Source organism: Orycteropus afer, unplaced genomic scaffold (genome assembly GCF_000298275.1).
Source record: "Orycteropus afer afer isolate SDZICR_OR568_19922 unplaced genomic scaffold, OryAfe1.0 scaffold00033, whole genome shotgun sequence".
NCBI classification, from domain to species: domain Eukaryota; kingdom Metazoa; phylum Chordata; class Mammalia; order Tubulidentata; family Orycteropodidae; genus Orycteropus; species Orycteropus afer.
This window is the reverse complement of record NW_006921620.1, coordinates 2,859,437-2,879,552: the sequence shown is the minus strand read 5'-3', so window position 1 is coordinate 2,879,552 and position 20,116 is coordinate 2,859,437. Positions and strand designations below refer to the sequence as shown.

Here is a 20,116-nt window from a genome sequence, read left to right as displayed (position 1 = left end):
AGGCACTGTGACGTTTTTGTGTTTATATTTAATTGGTATGTTGGAGTGGCTTGCCCATGATTTTCGTTTTCTTTCTTTTGCTTGTATGTTATCTATGCAAGCAGGGTACTGTGCTCCTCTATTCACTAGTTGACAGCACTTATACACTCACCACCTGTCTCCTTTCCTGTTGTCAGCCTCTCATATGACCCTGCCGACCTTGGCAAACAGAGCCTATTCTTAGGTCTCTGGAATCTGAATGAGAATGCTGTCACTCCAAAATCCAAAATGGTTGCCACTTGTAAAGATTCAAAATGGCTGCACCCTCAGTCACTTTACATATCCAAAATGGCCACCACTTGTAAAGATTCAAAATGGCTGCACCCTTGGTCACTTTGAATATCTAAAATGGCTGATGATTGTAAACATTCAAAATGGCTGCACCCTCTGTCACTTTAAATATCCAAAATGGCTGCCACTTAAAAACAGTCAAATGGCTGTGCCCTCCGGACGGCGGAAAGTCCACAGCTCAGGTTGTGTCCCTCCTTGCTGTTTCCCTTCCTAGTCATAGGCCATGAACGCAGTCATCCCTGCAGCCCTTGGTGACCAGGACTGATATTTAGGTCAATTCTCAGGTCCCAGTACCACTTAGAAATATTAGGCTGTTGGTCTCGTTAGAGTAGCTAACAGTCCGCAGCTCCAACCCTCTGTGTACTTTTGGGTCAGGTTTTTCCACTAGTTGGTGCCTAATCCATTTCTGTATAGTTCCTTTCAAAGCTCAGGGTTCCAGGATTATCATCTGTATCTCTGTCAATTGATTTTTCTTTTCTTTGTTGAAGAGGGCCTGTGTCGCTTGTCTGCCTATTCCTCCATCTTCCGTAATAGTTATTATTGTATATAACAGCTTTTACAAATTTTCTTTTTTAAGTTTTTTTAAATTAATACCTTGAGTGATAATATTTTCAGCTTTAAAACTTTCCATTTCTTTATTGTATTTGCTAATAATGCACAGTTTATGAATACTGTGGTGTAATATCACAGATAATTAAAAATACGTTTTATATTAGTACATTTCAGAATTGAAACCAGGAGGGAAAAACACTAGAAATGGCTGTGGAGGAACTTCAATCCATAATAAAGAGATGTGTAAGTAATTTTTTCTTTTTAATTATATTTGAAGTCACTCAAATTGTTTACCATCTTTAATCCTTGCTTATATTAACTTGTGAGTTAATAATTCCTGCATGAGGTCAGGAAAGCAGATTGGATTATTTTTCCAAGTGACATATTTATCTCAATAGCCTTTTAAATCTTAATACTGATACTTTTCATAAATTTCTTTGGTAACATGGGCTTCAAGATCATTCTTTAAAGTATTTATTAGGGTCATCCTGATTTTCATACTTGTGTTTATCTGCAACTTATCTAGAATGCAAACAGATTTCTCTTTTCACAGAGATAAATCAAGTAGCTATTGTATTGAAATTTTTTTTTTGTATACATAGGTTTTTTTGTTTTGTTTTGTTTTGCCAGCAAATCCTAGAAGAAGAAGACTTTAAAGAAGAAGATTTTAGCTTATTTCAGTTAGCAGGCCAAAGATGCATAGATGAAGGGCACATAGACCAGCTATTAGAAATTATTCAAAATGAAAAGAATAAGGTAAGTACTATCTTTGTGTGCCCTTTTCATTTTTACTGGGAAGACAAAGCTGCATGGTGCTATTTAGTCATCCATTCGTTTATGAAACATGTAAGTATCAACTAGGAACAAAGTATAGTAGGAAAGTATGTAAGACAAAAAAGAAATTAGGCATATTCATATGTTTTAAGGTACTTACAATCTGGTAGAAAGGATAAATACATAAATTACTAGCAGTAAGGAGGCAGAATAAATAAGTGCTGTAGTAGAGGTATAAAAAAACTCTTTAGTAGGAACAGGAATTATGATTTAGATGATCCAAGAGTGGCATGTAAATCATTGATATATATGGAAAAATACAATCCTCAGTCAGGTTAGATATCCACCCCCCCCCTTTTTTTTTTAAAAATTTTTATTGTGATTTGGGTGAAAGTTTACAAAGAAAATTCATTTTCTGTACAGCAGTTCATATACATTTTGTTTCATGATATTGACTACAATTCCCTACAATGTAATAGATCTCTTCCCACTACTTCCCTATAGTTACATATTCCCTGTGTCCTTCTTTCCTATGCATTTCTGCCCTGAGCTATCTCCCTGTGCAAACACTGCCCTCTGTTTTCCCGTAATTTATCATTCTAAGGAGTGTAATTACCTGATGTAAATGTTCACCCTATATACCTGCCTATTGTTTGGCTGGAAGCCACAGGAGTGAGTCTAATTCCAGACCTTCAGGGCCATGGTCTTGGGAGTATTACCAGGCTCTATTAAACCAGTAAACCTGGTCTTTTATATGATTTTGAGTTTGGTTCCACATTGTTCTCCTACTCTATCTAGGATCTCCTGCACTGATCCCTTTCCAAGTGGTTGACAGTGGTAGCCAGGCACCACCTAGTTCTGGTCTCATGGTCATATACGCTGATGTTTGCATGGTCCACTAGTTCCTTGAATCAGCTGTTTCCATGCCTCTTTGCTTTTCTTCATTCTTTGCTCTGGATTGGGAGAGACCCATTGTTGCATCTGGATGGCCGCTTGCAAGCTTTTAAAACCCCAGTTGCTACTCACCAAAGTAAGACGTGGAATAATGTTTTTGTGTAAAAAAAAAAAAAACCCAAATTCACTGCCATCAAGCCAATTTTGACTCATAGTGACCCCCATTGGGTTTCTGAGGCACTAAATCTTTATGGAAGTAGATTGCCCCATCTTTCTCCCGCAGAGTAGCTAGTGGGTTTAAACTGCCAACCTTTTGGTTAGGAATTAAATGCCATAGGCACCGTGCCACCAGAGTTCTTTTGTGTAATATGTTATGCCAATTGAGCTTGATGTCTCCTGTGACTATGGTCCCAAGCCCACAGATCCAACAACTCACTCTATCAGGGTGCTTGACTGTGCCTAAGAATTTAACATACCTTTGCTCCTTGTTAGTTCTAGTTATATGGATATTCTTATAGCACATAGAAATATGTGTATAGAAATACCGTCTGCCAACCTTATATATGGACATGGGTATATTCCCTTTTGCTTAAACATTCCTAATTTTTTTTTTTTTTTAACTTCTTTCAGTTTTATTATTTGAGTATTTACTGTGTACCACATGTCTTTGCAAGTGCTTTGCATCTGTTAATTCATTAGCCTCTCCAGAATCTAAATTCACTTTGTAGATATGGAAATGGAATCACTGTGAGCCTAGCTTCAGAGCTTTTAACCAGTTTGTTTTTATTCCATTTAGCAAATGTAAGCACTTGCTTGGAAGTTTTGAATAGGATAGAGGGAACTGAATGATTGTGGGGCTGAAAGAGGGTAAGGTGTGAAAGATAACTAGGTTTCCTGCCTCTGAAAGGGTAATATATCCAGAACAGAAGAAGGCAACCCAAAGAGAAAGTTTTCTGAAAGAAGACACGTGATTTTACTTTTAAACCAAAACAAACCAAACTCACTGCTGTCAAGTTGGTTCCGACTCATAGTGACTCCTCCTTGGGTTTCTGAAGTGGTATCTCTACAGAAGTAGATTGCCCAGTCTTCCGAGGAATGGCTGGTGGGTTTGAATTGCCAGCCTTCTGGTTAACAGTCAATTAAATTTTAAATTCAACAAGTACTTGGAAAATAAGGTTTGGAGGTCAGTAGAGTAATAGGAGATTTGGATGTAGTAGATTTGTGAGTAACTATTAGAGATTAGGTTTGCTAAGTGGTACAAGTGGGTTACTCTCAGCTACTAACCAGAAGTTAATGGTTTGAATCCATCTATTGGTGTTGTGAAGGAAATGCCTAGCAATCTGCTTCTGTAAGATTATAGCCAAGAAAACTTTGTGGAGTGCAGTTTCACTCTGAAGCACATGGGGACACCTTGAATCAGAATCAACTTGAGGGCAGTGCATTTGGTTTCTATCATTGTTAGTTGCTGTTAAGTCGATTCTGACTCACAGTGACCTTATGTACACTGTAGGATTTTCAAGGCTGTGACCTTTTGGAAGCAGATTGCCAGGCCTGTCTTCTGAGGTACCTCTGGGTGGTTTCAAACCACCAACCTTTTGGCTAGCTTACACGTTTGTACCAACCAGGGAGCACAGGGTTTGGTATTAGATATTAAGTAATTACACTATTTGATGAAAACAATAATTTGCCTGAGTTTATAGAAATGGGGCAGAAGAGAAGAAGCCTAGGACCTAATCTCAGGGAATTCTGTCATTCAGTGAGCAGGTAGAGAGGAAGAAGGCTGCCTTGGAGATAAGGGTCGGTATGCCATCAGTGTGGCAGAGGGATAAGTGTAACTAAATTGTTCTTCAGCATTATGTGTATAAGTATTCTATTTTTAGCATGCTTCTAAATAGCTAATGCTACAGATTTAAACAGATTTCAGTGTGGCTTAGTCTTGATAATTTGAGAATCACTTTTGTAATATGTGTTCTGCTAAATGTAGTTGCTGACAAGACAATGTTTAAAACTGACTACAACTTGTTTTTCTTACCAGGTGATATTATTCAAGATTTACTATTGCTCTGCTTTGGGTGCAATACTTTTATGACTTTTTTTTTTTTAAGCCAGGAATAGTCCTTTGTCCAAAGGCACTATTGTGCAGGGTTTCTCAATCTTGGCACAATTTGTAGAGGATAATGTGTTGTTATGGGGAACTATCTTATGCATTGTAGGATATTTAGCAGCATCCCTGGTCTTTACCTGCTAGGTATTAGTAGCACCTGTCACCCCCATCTCTGTTGTTATTTTTACTGTTAGTTGCCATCGAGTTGGTTCTGACTCATGGTGCCCCTTTGTGCATCATAACAAAGCAATGCCCCATCCTGTGCCTTCCTCACAATCATTGCTAAGCTTGAGCCCATTGTTGCAGCCACTGTATCAATCTATTTTGTAGAGGATCTTCCCATTTTTCGCTGACCCTCTACTTTACTAGAGAGTCTCTGGTGGCATAGTGGTTAAAGCATTAGGCCGCTAACCAAAATGTTGGTGGTTCAAACCCACCAGTTGCTCTGCAGAAGAAACATGAGGCAGTCTGCTTCCATAAAGATTTTACAGCCTTGGAAACCCTGAGGTGATGGTCCTCTGTCCTAAAGGGTTGCTTTGGAAACTCAGTAGGGGTTGTTATGAGTTGGAATGGATTTGATGGCTGTTTGGGTTTTTTTTTTTTTTTTGTAAAAAGGTGGTGCCATGGCTAAGGCAGTCGACTGCTAAACAAATTCTTGGCAGTTCAAACCCACCAGCCACTCCTCAGGAGAAAGATAAGGCAGTTAGTCTGCTTACGTAAAGATTTATAGCCTTGGAAACCCTTTGGGGTCACTGTGAGTCAGAATTGATTCAGCAGTGGGTTTTTGGTAAAAAAAAAGCATGATCGTTTTGTTACGTGTTTTAAAAATATTTATGTCTTCACTTTATGCCATATTCTCAACATAAACATTGAATAAAAAAAATATAATTAAAAAAAATAATTTAAGCACATAGTTATAAATCTTCAAAGGGGCCAGTCCATTTTAGATTTAAAGTAGTACAAGAGAGACCAAAGAAAAAATTTATATATTTAGCTACATAAAAAATAAAACGAAAAAAAATGAGTAATTATTTGTCCTAAATAAAACTAAGTTAATGTTCTTGACATACAGGGAGCGAATGCAAATTATTATGACAAAAACTAAAATATTCAGTTGATATATGAGCAAAGATGTGAAGATAGTATTTTCTCTTTTGTGAACTATGTTTTCACATATCCTCACACACTACATTGATAGTTCTCTAGGATATGTTAAGCCTCTTGCTTTTATACTTTGCTGTTGTATATATTTGCTGCTGAATGTATTTCATACCTATCTATGCCTGACAAATTTCATTTTTCCATCAAGTCTTAAGTTAGCCATCACCCCTTCTGGAAAGCTTTTCTTGCTTTCTGTAAGTGGAGGTGACTATTCTGCTGTATCTTTTACTCTTGTCTGTATTATTTTGTCAGACCCGGGAAGGGAGAAAGTATTGTATATGACTCTTTGTCTTCTTACTGGATCTGTTGTTTTAAGAGTGAACACTAGAATGTAAACTCCATAGGAATAGAGATCTCACATGACACATTCTGTTCCTTGCTTTATTTCTAGCACCTATAATATTCTAAGGACCTGACATAGTACAAGTGATCTTCATTGTCCATGAATTCTGTATTGGCAAATTCACCTACTTGCTAAAATTTATCAGTAACACCAAAATTAATATTTGCAGTGCTTTTGTGGCATTCACAGAGATGCACAGAGCGGTGGAAATTTTGAGTCACCCAATGAGCATGTTCCCAGCTGAAGTCAGATAAGAGGATGCTCTGCCTCCTTGTTTCAACTCTTACTGCAATCAGGTGTCCTTTTCTTGATCCTTTTAGTGCCAACTTTTTTTTTTTTTTTTGCATTTTTGTGCTTTTTGTTCATGATTTTGTTTAAAATAGCCCCCAAGCATAGTTCTGAAAGTGCTTTTTTTTTGGTGTTGTAAGTGCAGGAAGACAGTGATATGGCTACGGAGAAGATATGTATGTTAGATAAGCTTTGAATAAAGCATTAGTTGTCGTGCCATTGGCCACCAGTCCAATTTGAATGAATCAATGAGATGTATTTAAATAGAAACACACATAAAACTGCTGTGACCAGAGGTTCACAGGAACCTGGACCTAGATTTCTTCTAGGAACTGTGGTTCAGGATTCATTAATTCAGTGTCCATGGTGAACTTTTTAGTATAAAACTACTAGAAATAATGAGAATCAACTGTATACGTTTGGTAAATACTGATGAGTTGAAGTGGAAAGCAAGCCAGAGAAGTTTTGAAAATTAGTAATTTTGGTAATGAATGTGACTCACTAATTAAAAGGATAAATTTTTACTTGTGTAGTACATTTCAAAATATCTTTGAAAGTATAAGCAACTTGTATGTAGGAGAGGATATTAATAAAGTGGTATCTCCTTCTTTTACATAAATAATGAGGATTATAGTACTTTATATTTAGAAAATTTCCAAGGAACTTGAAAAGGTTCACGAGTATTAGCTTGATTTCTTTATGGATCAAGTGAGCAACATTATCCGTGGAAGTCAAGTATTTGCTTATGTTAAGCAAATTAATATGCTTACTGGATATAGAGGAACTATTTCAATCCTGGAAAGACTGACTTACCAGATGAAAAGTAAAGGTCCCTTTGTCTTTCCTTAGTCAAAGTATTAAAGGCTGGTTTATGTAGGCATATCTCAGAGATATTGCAGATTTGGTTGCAGACCACTAAAGCATATATTGCAATAAAGCTAGGCACATAAATTGTTTTGGCTTCTAAGTGCACTTAAAAGTTGTGTTTACACTATACTGTTGCCTACTAATGTGTAATAGCATTATGAAAAAGTTTGAAATATTGTGAGAGTTAACAGAATGTGACACAGAGACAAAATGAGCACATGCTGTTGGAAAAATGGTATCAGTGGACTTGCTCAATGCAAGATTGCCACAAACCTTCAGTTTGTAAAAAACACAGTATCTGTAAGGGAGCTCTGGTGGCGTAGTTCCTAAGGCATTTGACCGCTAACCAGAATGCTGGCAGTTCAAACCCACCAGCTACTCCACAGAAGGTAGAGTGGGCAATCTATTTCTGTAGAGATACTGCCTTGGAAACCCAAAGAGAGGTCACTATGAGTCGGATTCGACTTGATGGCAGTGGGTTTGGTTTTTTTAATATGTGTTGATAATCTCTTGGCAACTGTGTTAGTCTCCTAGAGCTACTATAACAAAGTACCTCAAAGTGGGTGGCTTAAAACAGCAGAAATATATCCTTCCAAATTATAGAAGCTAGCAGTCTGGATTTAGGGTGTCATCAGGGCTGTGCCATCTCCAGGTCTCTAGGGAAACTCTCTTCTAGCTTTTGGTAACCCAGATACTCCTGGACTTACAGTGGCATCACTTCAGTCTTTGTCTCTGTTATCACATGGCCATTTTCCCTCTAGAAGTGACTCTGTCTCTTCTCTTTTTATAAGGACTAGTCATACTGATTCAGGACCCACTCTATTCCAGTGCAACCTAATGTTAAATAATTACATCTACAAAGAGCCTGTTTCCAAGTACGGTCATATTCACTGGTACAGGGGATAAGACTTTAACATATATTTTTGGGGGCACAATTAAATCCTTAATATCAGCCAACATGAGGAAGTCAGTGGTAAAATGTCATAGACCTCACTTTCTTCATCTTTCCTGTTTTAGAGAAAAGTCTAAGTTCTTCCAAGTTAGGAAAGCACACTAAGAGTCCTATAGATGGCAGTGTTTGCTTTACTCTGAAAATATTTTCACAGATCATCATCAGGAATATGGGCTGGAATCTTGTTGGGTCTGTTGTTCGATGCCTTTTATGGAATGATAAAGAAGATGATAAAAGAAAAGAGTATTTTCTGATGCTTGATTTATTGGTAAAGGTAAGTTTATACAACTAGATTCTTTTTTCACAACATATAGCAGTATTTTCTAATTCCCTTTATTGTTCAGAGCTTTAATGCTTGTTATTTGGTTTTTTGTTTTTTGTTTTTGTTATGTGCCGTCGAGTCGGCCCCGACTCATAGCGACCCCTCCTTGGGTTTCCGAGGCAGTATCACTACGGAAGTAGGATTGCCCAACCTTCCTTCCGAGGAGTGGCTGGTGGGTTTGAACCGCCAGCCGTCTGGTTAGCAGGCAAGTGTCTTAGCCACTATGCTACCAGAGCTCTCTGTTATTTGGTAAGAAAGCATTTAGCTCATGAAAATATGTGTAGGAGGGAACTCTTTGGAGAAAAGGCCCAATCATATAGATTGGATGGATGATTACATTTTAGAATTTCCAAATTTTCCTGTATATAAAAATTACCTATCTCATCTCTGACTTGACAGCAGTGAGTTTTTTTGGGGGGAGGGGGGGTTACCTCATCTCAGATCCCCCCCCTTGATTCTAAGAGAGGCCCAGAAAGCTATATTTTTAATAAGTGTCCTCTATTATATAGATGTGGAATTCAAGGCTTAGGGAGATACTTTAAGGACATACTGATATTTTGGAAACATTAGAACTAGAATCAACTCTCACTGCTTGAATCTCTGTGGTATAGTCTCTAAAATTATATGAAAAACCTAGAGTGCAAGTGATCATAATAGAAGTAGGAATAGGAAGTAGAACACTAACCAGTTGTGACTGACAACTTGTTTAAAGGTTAGTAGGGGTAGTAGGGTTGCACTGAGCTAATCTACTGCTAGGGACCTCTTTGTTAAAGAGCAAAGATGTCACTTTGAAGACTAAGGTGCACCTAACCCAAGCACGCTTCTTGTGCATATTTTCATTCGCACGTAAGCGTGTGAAAGCTGGAGAATGAATAAGGAAGACCAAAGAAGAGTTGGTGCTTTTGAAGTACTGTGGTGGCAAAGAACACTGAAGATACCACGGACTTCAGAAGAACGAACAAATCTATCCTGGAAGAGGTGCAGCTGGAATGTTCCTTAGAAGCAAGAATGGCCAGGCTTCATCTCACCTATTTTGGTCACATGTTATCAGAAGGAGCCAGTCCCTGGAGAAGGGTATCATGCTTGGTAAAGAAAAGAGGGTCAGCGAAAAAGGGGTAGACCCTCAATGAGAAGAATTGATACAGTGGCTGCAACAGTGGGCTCAAGCACAGCAAGGATTGTGAGGATGGCGTAGATCCAGCAGCATTCCATTCTGTTGTACATGGGGTCACTATGAGTCATAGCCAACTTGACAGCATCTAACAACAACAATAGAGTTGCTATGAATTGAGATTGACTCAACAGCAGTGTTTTTTGTTTAAGAGCTATAAGTTACTATATAACTTATACTGATGACTGAGAAAATATCTGAGAAATAGATGTTATAAGAAGCTACTGGGAGATCAGTACAAAGAAACAAGATATATACTTGAAAGGAGGAGCTCTATCTAGATATCAGTTATAAATTACAAGGGCTTTTAAAAAACAAGGTAAGTTAAGTGATAAGATATAGCCAATCAGAAGGCAATACAAAGCTGTATCTCTTCAGGAGATACCAAAGAGATTTCCGTCTGGACTACTCATAAAGAGATAGAAAGGTCCCATCTGATGGACACCCTGGGGTTCTTCAGCAGCCTTTAGAGTAGACAGGTGAAACAAAGTAAATGTCAGCTCTGGTGGTCAGCCTTTCCCTTCCTATACATTAATAGGAATTTAAGTCTCCACACTCTTGTTGCCATTAAGAGACCCACTGACTTCTTTCTTCTTTGATTTCTTGACAATCACAGACTATACGTTTTGCTTCTGCATTTTTTTATTTTTTTATTTTTTGGGGGGGTAACAATTCCATGAGGTGTTTTACTGTTAAGCAAAAATAATTGTATGTTCTTAATGTATGCCTTCTTTTAAAACTAGTAATCATGTGGCTTTAAATACAACTTGTATTAAACAGGTTCAATTGTGAATATTTTTATAGTTATGTAATCCAAAGGAATTATTGTTGGGTTTGCTTGAACTGATTGAAGAGGCCTCTGGAAAAAAGATATACCAAGTTATTCTTCTTTTACTTCAACCGTTACAGACAGGTAATGGGGATTTTGGTATCTGAATATTTCTTGTTGTGTATATGTAAGTAGCCTTGATGTTTTACTCCAAAGCACCCATACTACACCGTCATGGAACTGATGACTAATTATTGAGTACTCTGCTTAAACTAATAATAGTAATGCCAATTTAAATCTTTCTGCTCATAAAAAGATGGCAGACAGTACCTGGCACAGAGTGGGTAACTAGTATATATTTTATTGAATATCATACTTTTTTTATGTGCTATGCTATAACTTACGATTTTTGTCTAACTTCCAATCTATAACTTAGATCTAGAATTTCCCTCTAAACATACTTAAATGATTACCTCTCTGGTGTCTCCAGTACTCCTATGAAGTACCTGTATCTTGGTTAAGAGCAGAATCAGGCAGGGCATTGCTCAGCCTCTGCATTGGAGAAGTGGGGGGCACTATGGGTTGTGGTTGGGAGTAGCAACTGCTGAGGAATGAAACTAAGAAGTGGAGTGATAGAGCTCCGTGGTTGAATGCAGTAACGGTGTTGTTGAGTAGTGGACTTCCGCAGCCAATGTAGACGTTGTTTATCCATGGGAAGAGCTACTTTTTTATTTCATCTCCTTCATATAACTTAGAATCTGATAAAGGGACCCAGAATCAGAAGTTAGAGTAAAATTGTTTTAAATATAAATGTCTATCTTTGTTCCACTTAAAATATTTAAAGGTTTCTTTTACAAAAAAAAAAAAATCTAATTCTACTTCACATTTGTGCAGTGCTTTATAGTTTATGAGATACTTTCTCATCATAACATCTCCTCCCAAATGTTACTGTTGTTAAGTATGTAACCAGTTATAAATGTACCTAAACAAGATTTCATGGCATCTGTTGTGTTATGGCCATGATGGGAAGATGCTCCATTATTTTACACACTAAGAAAAGCACTGCCAGTTAAGCTATGGTATGCCATCCTAATTTCAGAGTTGTTAAAATGTGGTGGGAAATGTATCTTACAATTCTACTTTTTTTAGGCTTCTTGTGCCATGCTGAGCATACTTGATGAAGCTACCTCATCTCTGGTATCTGTTTTAGTGATTCAGAAACTTCATAACAACAAGGCATATTCAGTTGGATTAGCATTGTCTACACTTTGGAATCAACTGTCTCTTCTTCCTGTTCCATACTCAGAAGAACAAATACAAACAGATGAATATGGTCTTTGTCAGTGTTGCAAGGCCTTAATAGATTTCACTAAGCCTTTTGTGGAAGAAGTCATTGATGCCAAGGAAAATTCACTAGAAAATGAAAAGTTAAAAGATGAGTTACTGAAATTGTAAGTATATTTGAACTTAAGTCATTGATAGCCAATTGAGTTATTTTATGTTTCTTTGCCTTATGTATTTGCCATATAAATATAAATTTGAACTTTTAGAAGAATATGGGGTTCAGATGATATGATAGTGAGACATTTAATGAAGTACTAATTTTGAAAAAAAAATGTAAAATGAAAAGTCATGTAATTTAATTTATGTTCATCTGTGTATAGCCTTTACTCATCATGGTAAATGAACAGTGAAAGTGGGGGAAATAGATACATGTAACTCAAGGAATCTGATCTTTCCCTGGGGAAATTGTTTTCACTCCCTCTTTGAAAGCAGGAGAAGACGCACTGGACAGTTGGACATCCAGCTTGACCACAAAAACTATGGCAGAGTACCCAATAGTATTCACTCCAGAGATACTATAGATTAAACCTTACTGTCCAGTGTGTCTATTAAGAACTTGGTATATGGTTAGTCCTACTTAAGATACTCTCTTAAGTTTAAAATACCCACTGGATTTTGAAGACTTATCATGAAAAAAAAAAAAAAGCCTCAATAATTTTTTATTTTTTACATGATTGAAATGATAATATTTCAGATATATTGGGTAAAGTAAAATATATATTATTAAACTTAATTTCTTTTTTATTACTATGACTTTTCTAATTTGAAAATTTTTTTAATTATATATGGGATTTACATATTTCTATTGGGCAGTGCTAGACTAGGTTATTGGTGGTCTAGCCATCATAGTCCAGTAGTTTTTTATGTTTTTAATTTTGGGGACTAATGAAGTATCATCAGCTTTCTATGTTGTCGGGTTAGGATATTTTTTTAAAAATTACCATTTATCTCTGTTTCATAAGAGCAAAGATGTTTGTTTAAAACGGAAAGGCTTAATTACAGAATAAAGTTTAGTTTTCTAAATAAAACAAATATACCTTTATGGGAAAATTAATACACTGTCCCAATTTTTCCTTAAACTAGTAAAAACTACATCCTGGATGAGCAGTATCCCTAAGATAAACATTCAGAGTCCACTGGCATATTCCAGATAACATGGATATTGTCACCACATTGAGTATAGCAGGATATTCTTATGCTCTCTCCAATATTAGTAAAAAGGATGTTACAGCACCCATTTTATAGGTCATTGGTGCCTGTGTAATTTTTATAAACTAGGTATTTTATACTTAGAATGTATTGTGTATATTCATAATTACCCATTTCTTTTTACTATAGTTGTTTCAAAAGCTTGAAATTCCCTTTGCTGACAGCACAATTCCGTAAACAGCCTGAAGAAGCTGGAAATGATCCTTTAAGGTGTTTTGCATCTGAGATAATAGTAAGTACAGCTAATTTAATTTGCTCTAAAATCTGCTATAATCTAAAATACTGTGTATTCTCATATACTGAAGATAGAGGTTGGATTTTACTGAGATGAAGTTGGAAGCAAGGAGACTGGTTAGGTGTCTCTTGGGAGTTAAGTGAGAGGTAATGGGAGCCCAAGTTATATACAGTGGTAGAGAAGAAGAGGAGATGACAGATTTGAGAACTTTATAGCAGGTAAAATTGGCAAAATTTGGTGATTGATTGGATTTTAAAGAATAGTAAAAGGAACGAGTCAAGGATGAAGTTTTGTTTTTTTTCTTGGGTAATTACACAGATAAGGTGCCAATAATTGAATGAGAGAATGTAGTGCAAGTCTTGTGCTTTTAAAAAATGTTTTTATTTAAAAAAAAAAAAATTAAGGAGAGGAGAGAGGACAATTAACATACCCTCATGTTCCTGGTTCCAACAGTTAGCAACATTTTGCCAGTGTTATTTCATCTGTCTTCTTGCTGTTCTTGTATTATTTTATAGCAAGTCTTAATCATAACATTTCATCCATAAATACTTCAGTGTGTTTCTCTAACTGATAAGGACTTTTTCTTTTCTTTTTTTTTAAAAAAAAAATAACCACAATGCCATTATGATACCTAACAAGATTAACACTAATTTCTTAATATATATACCAAATACTCAGAAAGAGCATGTTTTTAAAGAGGAAATTATTCATAAGAGTGGGTGAGATCACATAAGGAGTTAGATCACTCTGAGAAGAGAAACGGGCTCAGGACTGAAGCTTAGATGGTCCAGCACTTAAGGTGAGCTCACCATGGAGACCATAATTGTGATACTATCTATAGTTTTGTGTGATTTTCTCCAGCAGTACTGAGCTGCCTGAGTAGAGACATAGAGAAGGTGGATTTTAGTCATTTTGCAAAGGCTGGCATTTTTCTGGGTTATTTTTGCTGTTAATTGCCATTGAGTCAGTTCCAGCTCATGGTAGCCCCACATGTAGAGAACGGAACTGCTATGTAGGGTTTCCAAGGCTATGACCATTTGGAAGCAGATCACCAGGCCTGTTTATGAGGCATCTCTAGGTGGGTTTGAACCACCAGCCTTTCAGCTGGTAGTCAAGTGCGTAACTATTTTCTACCACCCAGAGCTCCATTTATTTATTTATTTACTTTTAAACTGGGTAGATGTAGCTAAAGAAAATAAAGGGTTCTTGTAGTTCAGATGACCAGTATGTGTGGTCCAGGTTGGATAGAGAAGGAAGGAAGGTTAAATTGGGGTGGATAGGTTAGGTTAAAATGGAGACTAGAAAATAAGAAGTAGAAAAGTAGGTTGGTAGGAGAGAAGTTAGGAGGTAGTCAGAAGGTGGGAAAGTGGAGTTACAGATAACTAATATGGAATAGCTCTAAATGTTGTCTGAGATCCAGGATAAGATTAGATGAGGAAATGGATCAGAAGTAAAAGTCACCAGAAGTCAAGAACTGTGAGGCTGCCATGGTACAATGGTAGTCTATGTGAACTTCTAACTTTCCTGGGATCAAAACAGAAGTTAGAGCAGAAAGAAAGATTGTGAGCAGGTACCAAAATCTCCTTCAGAGACTATGAGGAAGTGAACAAGGAGTAAGTATATGACAGAGATAAGGACAGATAAAGGGCATCTGCCTCAAAGGAAACTGCTTTCACTTGAGAGTACAAGAAAAGCCTCACAGCAACACGCCACAAGAGCACGACAGACAAATTCGTCTCCATTAGCTGTTCAAACCCTCTCCATCCCCAGCTTACCAGGATCCCTGCCGCTTGCTCACTCTGTCCTGGACGCCCTGGCTTTCTTTTCCTTTCCCTTCCACTTTTCCTGCAGCTTGGGAGTTGGGGCCTGGGTCCCTCCCCTTACCTGGATTCCTCTGCCACTTGCTCGCTCTGTCCTGGACGCCCTGGCTTTCCTTTCCCCTCCCCTTTCTTGTGACGGAGGATGATTTTCATTGGCTCCTTTTTGTGTTCTGAAATGACTAAGAGAGCCATATGGGATCAGTGGATTTCAACCCCTAAAAGCAGGAAAAGTCTTATTTGGCTTGCTAATTTCCCACAATGTCAGGCCCAGTACTGCCTGGCACTCAAGTGTTTAGTAAATAAGTGAGTATATATGTGAATAAGCCTTTTTGTGGAGCTGATCAGTAAATATTTCACAAAGGAATTATGTCATTTTCTAGATAAGGAAACTGAGGCTTAGAGAGGTTAGATAACTCACCCACTGTCACACTGGATAAGTGGTAGCGCCAAGACTTGTTGGATTCAGAAGGTCAGGTGCCTGCTAGTATATTGGAGTTAGAAGTAATGTAAGAGGTGTAAGGGTGTACCTGTGTTTTCTGAATCTTTTTTTTCCCTCATTCATTCTTTGACAAAAGATAAAGCTTTAACCCTGTGGTCCTGTCTATTCTTATTTCTCTTTCTTTTGTGACGTGTAAGCCAAACAACCTGAGCTATCAGCACTGTTTCTTCAGCCTCCGCTATCACTCACCCACTGCTAAAGAGACCAGTCCTCAAGCACACTCTGTATCTAGGCAGACAGTGGTCAGTGGAACATTGTCCCTAGAGTATTCTTCATCCAAGCAATTGCTTTACTGTCATTTCATGATACTGTATGTCTCACTTTTTTTAGATGGCGCTCAAATATGTCTGATGTACTTTCTTAAAAAATGTAAATGTAATATTTTATATCTGTTTATATCAGAGCCCTCTATCTAGCAGTTAAGTCATTGAACTGTCAGTAAAACTTGTTTGTATGTGTGCCTTTAATCATGATACTGAATTAAAGACCAACGTGAATTATAGACCATCTGATATATAAACCCTTACGTAGAATTCGATTTTGTTGTTGGCTTCCATGTTATTTTTCTCTTGCTGCATAACAAATTCCCAAAGACTTAGTAGCTTAACACAACACGCTTTTCTTATCTTCCAGTTTTTATGGGTCAGAATTTGGGTACAGCTTAACTGGGTTCTCTGTTTGAGATCATATGAGGTTGGCTGGGGCTGTGATATCATGAGAAGGTTAACTGGGGAAAGATCCACTTCAGGCTCCTTCGGGTTGTTAGCAGGATTCATCTTCTTGTGGCTATAGAACTGAGGTCCCTATTTGCTTTTTGGCTATTGTCTAGGGGTCACTGTTAGCACCTAGAAGCTGCCTACAGTTCCTTGCCATGCAGCTCTCTGGAGGTCCTCTTATAACATGACAGCTTAAAACCAGCAAAGGATAATCTTTCTCCAAGAAGGCCTGGACTTTCTTTAAAAACCTTCTACCTGATTAAGCCAAGCCCACCCAGGATAATCTCCCTTTTGAACAACTCAAAATCAACTGATTTGAGACCTTAACAATCCCTTCACTTTAATATGTAATGTAATTTAATCGTGAGAGTGACATCTCATCACCTTTTCCAAAGTCTGTTGATGAGAAGCAAGACTCAGGTCCTGCCCACACTCAAAAAGGAAATTATACAGAATGTGATTATGGGGGAAGAAGGAGAATGTCACTGTGGTGATTAAGTTTGTGTGTCAACATGGCTGGGCCTGGTTGAGTGTCTGGGCAGCTGGTGGTAGTTATTCCCCATGATGACACTGGCAATCAGCTCCATGGTGGGATCTACCACAAGCAGCTGAGTAGTTGCTTTGGGTATGTGGTCTGCTTCCCATATATAAAAAGCAGCTTTGGGAGTGGTCTCTAGCAAATGGCATGCTTGGACCCTGCATGTAGCTGTGTCATTGTTCAGCAGCCTGCCAAGCTCTACTGACCTTGGGACTTAAAATGAACTTGAATTAATGGCCTGCCATGTGGTTTGGTAACATCAGAACTGTGCCTTTTTACTTGTCAACCTTGGGGTTGTTAGTCTCAGCAGCCAGTAGCTGCCTGAGTGAAGAAAAGCCTCTAGCTTCAGTGGCCCTGGAACAGGAAGCAGAGTTGAAGCCCAAGGTTGAGGGGCTTTTACCCAGCCCCTAGACCTGGCACTTTGAACTTGGACTTAAAGCTTCCAAACTGTGAAAGAATAAACTCTCGTTTGTTCAAGCCGTCCCATTTGTGGTATATTTCTGCCAGAGCAGCATTAGGTAACCAGAGCAGGCACCTTAGGATCTGTGTGTCACAACTTCCTTTTTTACTCTTTTCACAGGGTTTTTTGTCAGCAGTTGGAGACCCTTTCTCCAAAATGATTTTAAATCATGGAAAGAAAAAGAGGATTTGGAGATATCTTGAATTTGAGGAAGAAGAAGACAAACAGTTAGCAGATGCCATGGCTTCTCTTGCATATCTAGTATTTGTACAGTGTATCAGTATTGATCAGCTTCCAATGGTCTTAAGGTACGAGTTAATGTTTGGTTTATTCATGTATTCTAAAAGGAATGTTATCAAACTATAATGTCCTATATATGTGTTTACTAACATGCCTGAGACATATGAACTAAGCATATTTTCAATAAATGATGCTAGCCACTGAAGTTGTAATGATACTGGCTGTAATCTGTCAAGCTATGAAAACATGTTGAAATGGGCAGAAAGGAATGATGGGAACAGTGGTCAAAAGGTTTTAAACTGGTGTTAGCTTTGAAGATTTTGGGACAGTCCTGGACTGGAATTTAGACCATGAGGTAGTCTAAATTATCAACTCCTTGCTAGATTACTGCTATCCTGAGTAGATCTTCATGCATCTCTCATTCCTTTTTAGTCCAGCTCATTCTCACACACTAGAAAGTGAAGCTTTAAAAGCTGTCCCTTACTGAACACCATTCACTGCTTCTTGTTGCTATAAGAATAAAGGTTAAATGCCTTAACATGACTTGAGAGACAAGCTTATGCATGTTTGGTCCTAATTCATCTACCACTTCTTGTTTACTACGCTCCAGTCACACAACCCTTTTGGTTTCTTGTTCAAATGTGTCATGAACTTTCCTGATGTAGGGCCTTTTTGCATGCTTAGAACAATCTTTATCCTAAAGTCACTTTCTGACGAAAGCCTTCTCTCACTATCCAGTGAAGGTCAAATCTTTCTATTATAATTACCTTGAACTTGTCCTTCTTTCTTACAAAGTTTATTTTTAAAATTTATAAAAATTGATGGCATATCAACTGAGGTATTCGAACAAATGGATGCAATGCTAGAAGTGCTCACTTGTCTATGCCAAGAAATTTGGAACACATCTGCCTAGCCACGCAACTGAAAGAGATCTGTATTTGTGCCCATTCCAATGTGGAAATTATTGAACAATATCATTAATACCCCATACAAAATTTTGCTGAAAATAATTCAAAAACAATTGCTGCAGTACATCGACAGGGAGCTGCCAGAAATTCAGGCCAGATTCAGAAGAGGATGTGGAATGAGAGATAATCATTATTGACATCAGATGGATCTTGGCTTAAAGCAGAGAATACCAGAAGGATATTTACCTGTGTTTTATTGACTATGTAAATGCCTTGACTGTGTGGATCATAATAAATCACGGATAATATTGCAAAGAATAGGAATTCCAGAACACATCATTGTGTTCATGCAGAACTTGTATATATATAAGAGGCAGTCATTCAAACAAAACAAGGGAATACTGCATTTTTTAAAATCAGGAAAGGTGTGTGTCAAGGTTGTGTCCTTTCACCATACTTAATCAGTCTGTATGCTGAGCAGATAATCTGAGACTCTGGACTCTATGAATAGGAATGTGATATCAAGATTGGAGGAAGACTTATTAACAACCTACAATATGCAGATGACACAACCTTGCTTGGTGAAAGGGAAGAAGACTTAAAGCACTTGATGAAGATCAAAGACTACAGCCTTCAGTATGGATCACACCATAACTGAAAGAAAACAAAAATCCTCACAACTGGACCAGTAAACAACCTCATGTTAAATGGAGAAAATGTTAAAGTTGTCAAACCAGAACCAAACTCACTGCTGCCAAGTCAGATCCAACTCATAGTGACCCCTTCTTGGGTTTCCAAGGCAGTATCACTATGGAAGTAGATTGCCCAGTCTTTCTGAGGAGTGGCTGTTGGGTTTGAACCACCAGCCTTCTGGTTAGCAGTCAGATGCTTTAGGCACTATGCTACCAGAGCTCCCATAAAGTTGTCAAGGATTTCATTTTACTAAAATCCACAATCAGCAACTATGGAAGCCAGACCGAGATACCAAATCCCTTGCCATTGACTTAATTCTGATTGATAGCAACCCTGCAGGACAAAGTAGAACTGCCCCATAGTGTTTACAAGGCTGTAAATCTTTATGGAAGCAGACTGCTCATCTTTCCCCCATGCAGCAGCTGGTAGATTTAAACTGCCAACTATTGGTTAGCAGTTGAATTCATTAACTGCCACCAGAGCTCCTCCCATGGAAGCAGAAGCCAAAGAATCAAATGATGTGTTGCATTTGGGCAAATCTTTTGCAAAAGTCCTCTATAAAGTATTGAAAAGCAAAGATGTCATTTTGAGGATTATGGTACACCTAACCCAAGCCATGGTATTTTCAGTTATCTCATATGCATGTGAAAGCTGGACAATGAATAAAGAAGACAAAAGAAGAATTGATGCCTTTGAATTTAGGGTGTTGGTGAAGAATACTGAATATACCATGGACTTTCAGAAGAAGGAACAAATCTTTCTTAAGGAAGTACAGCCAGAATGCTCCTTGGAAGTCAGTATGGGGAGACTCTGTCTCATGTACTTTGGTCGTCAGAAGGGACCAGTCCCTGGAGAAGAGTCATCATGCTTAGTAAAGTAGAGGGTCAGAGAAAAAGAGGAAGACCCTCAATAAGGTGGATTGACACA

At 37.9% G+C, this 20,116-nt stretch overlaps 1 protein-coding gene across 1 annotated transcript in view; it reads left to right on the top strand.

Annotated features, from left to right (window-relative positions):
• The first annotated feature begins 1,086 nt into the window (after positions 1–1,086).
• The window catches only part of GLMN (glomulin, FKBP associated protein), a 43,433-nt gene continuing 24,403 nt past the window's right edge, over positions 1,087–20,116 (top strand). The window contains exons 1-7 of the mRNA XM_042780307.1: positions 1,087–1,125; positions 1,513–1,638; positions 8,420–8,539; positions 10,563–10,671; positions 11,738–11,978; positions 13,210–13,312; positions 17,469–17,656. Coding sequence (XP_042636241.1) covers positions 1,087–1,125; positions 1,513–1,638; positions 8,420–8,539; positions 10,563–10,671; positions 11,738–11,978; positions 13,210–13,312; positions 17,469–17,656 — 926 coding nt within the window. The remainder of the gene's footprint in view (positions 1,126–1,512; positions 1,639–8,419; positions 8,540–10,562; positions 10,672–11,737; positions 11,979–13,209; positions 13,313–17,468; positions 17,657–20,116) is intronic.